This window comes from Astyanax mexicanus, chromosome 7 (genome assembly GCF_023375975.1).
Source record: "Astyanax mexicanus isolate ESR-SI-001 chromosome 7, AstMex3_surface, whole genome shotgun sequence".
Lineage (NCBI taxonomy): Eukaryota > Metazoa > Chordata > Actinopteri > Characiformes > Acestrorhamphidae > Astyanax > Astyanax mexicanus.
Genome location: NC_064414.1, coordinates 14,166,771 through 14,176,948, shown reverse-complemented (window position 1 = coordinate 14,176,948; position 10,178 = coordinate 14,166,771). Strand labels below are relative to the sequence as shown.

The 10,178-nt window shown below is 35.4% G+C and overlaps 1 protein-coding gene across 1 annotated transcript in view; it reads left to right on the top strand.

Moving 5' to 3' along the window:
- plpp4 (phospholipid phosphatase 4) overlaps positions 1 to 7,671 on the top strand; it is a 234,351-nt gene extending 226,680 nt beyond the window's left edge. Inside the window, exon 7 of the mRNA XM_049481547.1 lies at positions 6,473 to 7,671. Coding sequence (XP_049337504.1) covers positions 6,473 to 6,684 — 212 coding nt within the window. The 3' untranslated portion in view covers positions 6,685 to 7,671. The remainder of the gene's footprint in view (positions 1 to 6,472) is intronic.
- Positions 7,672 to 10,178: the final 2,507 nt, after the last annotated feature.

Below are 10,178 nucleotides of genomic sequence, written 5' to 3'. Positions count from 1 at the left end.
CAAACCAGTGAAACAAAAGAACATAAGCTAAGCCAACTAGAGATAAAGATAATAAATAAACAGGGAATATATATAAGGGAAGAAACTAGAAATAAACAAGGAAAATAACTATAAACGAGAAAACAAGAAATAAACAAGGAACTAAGGCTATGAGAGAACAAGGAAACACTGAGAAAAACTATTAAACACTGAGAGAGACAAACGACAGGTGAAGGTGCAAAGACCGACGGAGACATAGTGGCAGAGGAGGGCTATTTAAAGAAACAGGAAACACTATAATTAGAAACACCTGGGGAAGGGGCAGAGCAACAAATGAGAAACGTGGAAAAGTACTGAGACGGGAGACACAGGGGAGCACAGGTCACGTGGGGAAGACACACAGACACGAGACGAGACCAGGATGTGACAACTTCCTCATTCTCAGGGCCAGAGAAACTCGTTAAATGGACATCTGTGGTGAACAACATGCAAGACAAACACACCCACAACAATCCTCTCTTCCCACAATGCCAACATCCAATTCGTCAGAGCAGAGCAGAGAAGTGGGTTCAACCAGGTTTGTAGTTGTCTATTGTACACTATTGTTTTGTGACAACATACATTTTGAATTCACTTCATGCTTTACGTCTCTAGGTTACAAAGCCACAAAGTGGAGAAGATACTTATCAATAGAAGGGTCTTCAGTGATGTTGAGAGGCTAGGCTCAATGTACCAGACCTCAACCCTGGAGAAATTCCACAGTGTAATTTTGCACTTTACACCCTAAAGTGTGGTCTTCACTTTGATTGGAATGTTGTGCAGGTATGTTTTGACACATCTATTTATTTACCACCATGTGTGAGGTACTGACACTCTGATTTAACAGGGAATGCCTATAATTAATTTAGAAAATGTAATCTGCACCGAAATATGTTCTGTTATTGTTGGTTTGGATATGACCCATATTGGTAAGATAGTGACTTGTCATTACACTGTTTTGTTTGGGGGGGATTCTCAGACTTTATATGGCAGCATTTCAATGAAAATGCTGGTTGCATTCAGGCAAGAACAATTCAAGGAATACTGAAGTACAGATTGCATTTCCCAAAGGCCAAAAAGGAAGGACACATTGTAAAGCCAGTAAAATCAGCACCAACACACTGTAACTAACTCAACCACAAAATATTTATTTCTGTGTATGAAAAAAATGAACATATAACATGTTACATATTGAGGTGACATTATGTACATATTTGCATCCAGGCTACGTCTATAACTTGATTGCTGTGGTGTTTGATGACATCGTCCCCATCCCTACTTGGAGGAGTTCAAAAAGATCCCTATTCCTTGTGACCTGTCCTCAGAGTTCTACCATACTCCACTGACAGAAGCTCTCTCACTTTAGCCAAGAGCAGCCCTGAAGCCGACATATTTGCCCTCTGTGTCTGAAAATTCCCTTCTGATTTGCAGAACAACTCAAGCCAGTCAACGATCTGTAGGCCAGGTGTCTGCATCGCCTGGCAAAGAGAGAAATTTGTGAATTCTTTACATAGTTTTGCATTATTTTTCAATTGTACTCTATGTAAATATAATAAGTTATTTAATTTGACAGTGGACCTTGTTTTGTATATTGGCATTAGGAGTTAGGAAAGTTTTTTTTTCCTATATAGGTTAAAGATGATTTATCTTACCTTTTATGTCTCTCAGGGGGCCATAGTCAGCTCTGTTCAGTGCATTTTGAAGGAAGTACACAGGAAATTTGGCAGTGTTAAATCAACACTGTTAGGGTCATACAGAACACTGGGGTACTGGGGTCACCCATTCTTCTAACCAGCTGAAGTCAGACGTAAATGTAAACAACATGAGTAAACTTTGTTGACAAATAGTATCAACCAAAGCCATGCCATATTTGTCATTACCGGAGGAATCTCTTTGCAGCACACATTCTTTGCGTTTGTGGACATTTTGACGCAATTCCCACAGGCGCACCTAGCAAAATTGAAATAGGCAGGTGTGTATGTTTAGAACATTTATCATTTTTGTGCTCTGATCCAATGGTCTTTTTTAATGAGGTACCAATTCAAAGCCATTACTTTGTAAAAAGTGGAATTCAGTAAACAGTGCAAATTAGCTAATTAACATATATTTCTATTATCTGTGTTTTTTATTTACTCATTTAAAAAAAAAGAATTCTGTGTACACTAACTAGTTAGATATCTTGTGTAAATAATTATAGGTGTAAATCAGATTTCTGGTGGATATTTTGTTTTACAGAGGCTCTAAGATTAGGTCAGTGGCTGAACTGCACTTAGCAGGGCATTACACATGTTGTCAAGTAACACATTAGGTTGCAAACTCTTACAACCGGAAAGCATCATTACGATCATTCATCGACAGACAATCAGGAAGCAGTTTATCTGCTTTTTTATGCATTTTTGTGACTTATTATTTTTATTTATTTTAGTTCATTTACTTTTTTATAATTGTGATGTTATTTTAGTCCTTTATTTCTTTAATTGTGTTTACATTTTTTTATTCTAAATATTTATGTCTTTTATTGCATTACATTCTGCATTGAAAATGAGGGTTACCCTCAATGTATTTACCTAATGGAAATAAAGGTTGATTGATTGACTGATTGATTGACTGATTGATTGAGTAAAGGAATGGAAGATGGTATGCAGATTTTTACTTTTTTTTTCTCTAAAAAAAGTGTTTTAGATTTTGGGCTCTTATGACCTGGTGTTCTGCCAAGTCTTTGGTTTATCTATGATTTTACTGAACAGCAGTTTTATAAACTTTTTTCCTTTGACTTTGTTTTTCTTTCATATACAGTAAACAGGGGTGTAGCAGCAAATTCTGGGCCTTGTTCACTCTCAATGTCAGTGGGCCCTTATCAATGCCAGTACACGAAAATCGTGAGCAAAACAAAGTAAAAAAAAAAAAAGGGGTATTCATCTAAAATGAAAAAGCATTAATAAAGTTTACAATCTCTGGCAAAAATCATAGTTACAATTATTTTTAATTGATATTGAGATCACAGTTATTTAACATGAGTATTCATTGGCTTTGGCAATATCATGAATTATTTGAGTATTAAAAATGTATATTTGAAATATATTTGAAAGATTAATTAATAAATAATTCATTCATTCAATAATAAAAACATCACAAGGATTTTCATGGGCCCCTCTCTACTCAGTCCTGACAATATGCCCTGAACTTAATGACTGTTTCAATTAGAAATGATATTAGTGGAGGTGATCTTTGACTTTGGAGCACGGTATGGAGCATGGTAAATTTATATTTGTGGGTGTATCATGCATTACTCCTGTGTAGAGGCATTGGTGCTCATTATTTTTTCCTGTTCATAGATTTAGGTTTGTCACAATTTATGTTAAATTGTAAATCGTATTGTATTGTATCTTAATCATCTGCAACCACTTGCCTCATTTAAATTATGTAAATTAAATTAAATTGTGTAGCATTAACATTCATTTGACATTATTATTATTTTTTAGCTGTTTGGGCGGAGATGAAAAAAAGTGATAGAAGAAGCACCAAAAATTCCCTTTCTGTTGTCGGATCTTTTAACAGCATAAGAAACACCCAACAGGGGGTAGATGGAGCTCGCAAGCCTATTTACTGTGCGTCCCACTGGGTGTCATCTAACCGAGAGCAGCTCATTCTGCAGTACAGGCCTGATTCTGTCTGGCTGTTAAATGATGGTTTGTAGAAGCAGTTCTGAGACATCTAGGGCCCTATTGTACACCCCGCGCAAGGCGTGGCACATTGCCACACCCCGTCAACAGTCTATTTTTACGCCTTGCGCACGCGTCCTTAAAATAGCAATGAACTTTTGGAATATATTAACGCTAATTGGAGTGGTAGTCTGGAAATATGGTGTGTTTAGGTAAATTTCTGGTGTTTTTCTATCTTGGCGGTGAAAAAACGGATTGCGCGATTGATCCTCTGAAAGGACGTCTAAATTCAGTTGTATTAAGGATTTATATTTATGTTTAGTACACAGGCTTAATAACTGTAATTTAATATAGCAGACAGCCATTCTGCTGTTTAAGAATTTCAACAGATGCTTATTCTCACTCAAATGCTGGAGTTTTTGAAATTAAAAATTAAAAGAGAAAAGAACTTTGACTAAACATAAATGTATTTTATTTAACTTGCTATTATTTAACTAAAATTCACTTTTATATCTGAAAAATAAAACACATTGTCGGCGTCTGGTGCTGTCCGTCAATTATATTATATAAAACTTAAAAAATTTGAAATAGATAGAAATATAAAGCTATATGTTAGAACTAGTTTCTTATCACCAGGGCAAATTTATTAAAATATTAAATATATTAATTCATTAATTAAAATCTCCTCCAGCGCTCTAAAATGTCGTAGGCAGGCAAAGTGGAGCTTGGCGCAGCGCGCTCGGCATTGTGCGCAGAACAACATCCTTCTTCTAAAAAAAAACGTTTTAATAAATAAGGTCGGACAAATGTTATTTTTTTAAGTTTTCATGTTATTAAACTTACTATAGCTACATATTTACTGATTTACTGATATTTACTAATTAATCAAGAGAAATCAGGCAAAATGCACTGCTCCTCTCACTCTCTCTCTCTCTCTCTTTCAGCATTGAATTCAGTGCAAGGCTACAAATAATATAAAACTCAGTTCAGTTAAATTAAAATAAGTAAGGACCTGCCCTATTTTTTCTTTTTTTACCTATATATTTTATTCGTCTATAGTAAATGTCAGTTTTTATTTATATTTTTTGAATGTATTTTTAATCCCTTTTAAACTATAAATGCTCAAAGGCATTGTAAATGAGGGTCCCCCTCCAGTGTATATTATCGATTGCTTGTTTAATATATAGTGTTGCAAACCCAGTTTTTACATAAACAATAAACAGAACAATAAATAAAATAACTTTACTCTTCTCTTCACTGGTTTATCTTCACAGCGTGATGCGCAGTCAGTTCATGTGCTCTTTTAAATAGGAATGAACAGAAGTCAGCACGCACCTGTGTCTTAAAGGGGATGGATTGACTGATTGGTTTATTTCACGTTATGCCCAAAACACACCCATGAATAATTAAGGGAATTAAAACACACCCTTTGTGCCGTTGGAGCTGCGCAAGGCATATTTTTCACGCCCTCACGATACCAAAGACACAGGACACACCCCTAAATCCAACTGCAAAGCACAAATAACTAGTGCGCTGTAGATCGTTAAAATAGGGCCCCTAATGATGAATTAAACCTGACACAATCAGAAAATGCCTTCTAAAAGTTTTCCATCAATGTGGCATAAAAATGAAGAGTAAAACACAATCAGAGTTACTTCGGTTACTGCTCACAGTTTAGGTTGTTATAAGTAGAGGGGATCATAAGTGTGATAGTGGCAGTGTGATATGTAGAACTGCTCTTTTCTGGTAATTTTTTGAATGAATGAATAGAAAAAAGCATAACTTTACTTAAATATTGCTTTGACAGATTTAGACTTCTCTTAAGTACTACAACGCAAAATCAGAAACAGTTGGGGGCAGGAGTGAAAGTGCAAAAGTGCAGAGGTATTTTTTAGATAGTGTTTGTCTCAGAGAGAGATTGATAACTGCTAGACATTTGCAGTAAAACTATAATTGCTAAATTAACTCTTACCAAGTTTAATATAACATATGGTCAATATGTTACTCCACATGTAGAACTCTTAATTAATTTAAAATAACAGCGTTTTTAATTGTAAAACTATAAAACCAAGTTTCTATGCAAAATTTGTTACATTAAATTAAATTTTAAAAAGCCAGGTAAAGGAAGTACCATAGGTACTAGAGCCTCCTTTCAATCATACAATTTTCCTTAATAAACATATCCTTTTATTCAAATATTGTGATCATACTAATATGTAATCATTATATTTACACATATAAAGATTCATTTCATTTCAACCTTCATTCAAAACATTACATTCTAATCTTCTTGGTGTGAGTGAGTCTCCTGGTCTGCAGAGTGAAGTTTGAAGTGGCATTTGTCATGGAGTGGGGGCTATAGGCGAGTAATGCCCCAGCACTAGCAATGGGAAGGCTAGCACATGTCCCTGAAACCTCTTTTTACTCTGCAATGGATGTAGCATTTCTGGGTAGTCACCAATACGGCGTTAATAGCTAGCAAGCTATAAATCTAATCATCTGATTGAAGGATGGCTAAATAAAATAACCTGCAAGTTCCAAAGACTACATAGGGTGAACCGATCCTTCTCTGGTTGATAATAACAATTACATAACAATAGCAATAAGAACGCTGAACCATGAAATAAGCACCATCATGAATAAACGCACGTGATAAATTTTCATATAGAATAATGCATTTTTTATTAACCATTTTTTAAGGCTATCAGATTACAAAGAAATAATACTAAATTCTTGATTGTAATAAGATCGTGCTAGTATTTTTATTAACCTTCTGATCATTGTTCTCACAGATGCATTTGTTGGGGGTGTGATGGGTCTGCTGTTTGCTTACATCTGCTACCGCCAGTACTACCCACCCTTCCTCCATACAGACTGCCATCTGCCTTATGCCAGCCTGTCTCTCAGCCCTATCCAGCATGTGCCAGTCCACCAGGAGCATCTTCAGCCTACAGGTAATGCCACAGGTCTACCTCTGGAGGGCATGACTGAAGGGCCTGTATGACTAAAGGAGATGCCCATGTCCCACAACTCCCTCTTAAGCATCACCCTGTGGCTACAACCCGCACAGACTGACAGACTGGTCAACATTCCAGTGGGTTTTTCCAGTTTTATTTTTGTGTATATTTGATTTGTGTGGTACTGATGCTTGGTCCACTATAAATACAATGTGTCACAAAAGTGAGTACACCCCTCACAGTGTTTGTCACAACACTGACAAAATGATACTTTGACACTATGAAACTAGTCTGTGTGCAGCTTATATAACAGTGTAAATTTATTTTTTCCTTAAAATAACTCAATATACAGTCATTAATGTCCAAACCACCAGCAACAAAAGTGATTACACTCCTAAGAGACTACACCCCTAAATGTCCAAATTGAGCACTGCTTCTCATTTTCCCTCCAAAATGTCATGTGACTCGTACTAGGTCTCAGGTGTGCATAGGGAGCAAGTGTTTTCAGTTTAGGGGTACAGACCTCACACTCTCTCATACTGGTCACTGAAAGTTCCAACATGGCACCTCATGGCAAAGAACTCTCTGAGGATCTTAAAAGACAATTTGTTGCGCTACATAAAGCATTATCATTCGGCATTTTCAAAGAGAAGAGTCCTCTGAGAACACATTGGTCGTCCAAAGAAGCTGAGTGCACATGCCCAGCTTGGACATGGAAAAGCATTCCAATGGCAACCTGTGAAGCTCTGGTAAACTCCATGCCCAGGAGAGTTAAGGCAGTAATTGGAAAATGATGGTGGCCACAAAAATATTGACACTTCAGAAACATTCACTAAGGGGTGTATTCACTTTTGTTGCCGGTGTTTTAGACATGAATGGCTGTAAATTGAGTTATTTTGAGGGAAGAACAAATTTACACTGTGATATAAGCTGCACACAGACTACTTTACATTGTTTCAAAGTGTCATTTTGTCAGTGTTGTCCTATGAAAAGATATACTTAAATATCTGCAGAAATGTAAGGGGTGTGCTCACTTTTGTGTTACACTGTATATATATATATATATATATATATATATATATATATATATATATATATATATATATATATATATATATATATATATGAAAATATAGTTTCCCCCTACATTTTTTTTGTTTTTACTTATATTTTTAGACAAATATAATAAAAAAAGAGTAACAATAAAAAGCATTCAAACCAATATTTATTCAAAGCCATCTGGCCCTGTGTGAGCAAGTGTTGGCCCTCTAAACCTAATAATTTGGTTGTGCCACAACTGCAATCAAATGTGGGCGGTAACTTGCAGGTATTTCACATCTTTGTGGACGAATGTTGGAGGAATTTATCTTTGTTGAATTGTTATAATTCAGATACATTGGAGGGGTTTTGAGCATGAATTGCAACAACATCTCAATCAGATTTTGACTGGGCCGCTCCAAAAGTAATCGGACCAGGTTGTGGCTAGTGGAATTTATCTCAGCTGTCAAAAAATGTGGTTAATCACAGTAAATGTTTGTTATTAAAGTTTCTTTGATAGTCTGATGTGAGTATGTATAACAAAAAAAAAAATCTGTACGGGGACAAAAACTTTTTCATATATACTGGATGTTCCCACTGATGATGACTGTGGGCATTGCAGTATATAAGGAGAAAGAGGAATTAATGTTCACAAGAATAGTTTGGTACAAAGGCAGAAAGAGCTCTATTTGCCACTTAATGGCTTTTGATTGTTTCTGATCATGTGATGAAAAGCAGCAATCTCTAACCAAATATGCCTTCTGAATAAAAAGTGTATCAGTATACAATAAATATGCCAGTGTTACATCAACACTACTAGTGTTAAAATAAAAATGTTTACTTTTTTGTTTACCACTGGAAAATGTACTGTGTACATATTTCTTATGAATTCCAAAATGTTCTTATAAGTAAAGAGTACTAGCACAACCAGACAGAAAGTTAGCTTTGTATTTTATTTTCTTTCTTTTCCCTTTTAGTAAACTTTCTTCTCCTACTTCCACAAATCCTGCATAGATTCTGCTATTAAACAGGCTTTGGGAGTGCTCACAGGTGATCTGTATTGTGCTTTGGCACATTTCCTGTTTGCCCTGTTTGTTGGTCTAGTGTGAGTATTAAACCACCCAAGTGCGGTTCAGTGAGCCAGGCACACCTGGTGGAGCAGACTTGATCACGTTACACACTAGTATGTTCCCAACCCATGCTGAAGCACAGAACTCGAACATAACCTCAGTGATGCTGTCTTCAATAAAATCTTCTTATACCTCCAGTACAACTAAAACAACTTTAAATGTAGCACAAAATAAATTTGATCTCAGCTGTCTGCCTGAACTGAGCTAAGTGTGTGTGTGTTACTTTTAATGCATTTGTATTCTTGATAGAACAAATCTAATTAATATTAAATGTATTTCAATATTAGTGCTGGCAAAATTAACACTCTAAATCATGGGAACAAGGGAGGATACCAACATTTTAAACATGCAGGGCTTATTCCAAATGTTTAGGACCCTGTTGACCTCAAGTGTTTTTTCCCTGTTTACAGCTAAATTAACTGTTTTTTAAACCATCTAAGACAATATAATTTCTAAAGACATTTGTACATCCTTAATACAAAACACTTTTGTAGCTCATTCCGAAGAGCCAAATAATTCTGTTGCAATTACATTACATTTTATATCAGTACATCTCTAAATGTTCTCCAACTGTCAGTTTTTACAAACGCATTTCAGGTTTTGGGCTGCTTTACATGCAGTTCTTATTAAAGTAGCAGTAAAAATACTGATGTTTCTGAGGTTACTGATAAGTCTGATGTTTAGTACATTCCACACAGTTAGGGACACAATCTGAAACCATTGCATTAACATTAGTAAATGGGGTAAAAACACCTGTTTAGTCAATAACTCAAATAAAACACTCCACACTAGTCAGAGAAAAGTTTAGTGAAGAGATACACAACAATTCATTGAATTCACCTCGAGTTTAGATGCATTAATAATACGAAATGGAATGAATATTGCACACATTCACATCAGTTCAGAACATCCTCATAAACTGGGTGGCCGTGCCTACAAAGACACCAATTACTTAAGATACTTAAGAAGGCAATAAATAAAGAAATTGTCATATCTAAGGTGGCGAATACTATTAGTTACAGTTTAGTAACTGTAGTAATAATCAGCTCATTTTTCTTACAAAGTTTGTGTTTTTATCTCTTATTATTTAAGAGAAAATATTATGGTCTGGGTTTATGATCAATGACAATTCATAATAATTTTCAACCTGCTTAACCATTCCTGCCAAGACAATTAAGATTCCACCAAAACATCCATCAGATATAAATGCAAAGGAACCTGCCAAAAACAAAGCCAATGTTTAGCATATCAACAATATTATAGGATTTGTTCCAACATGGCCTTGTGTTAAAATGCTGATATTTTAAATATCATTAGATATTAAATATGTACCTATTTCACCATGTAGTTCGTTAATGTGAGGCTTTTGTAGC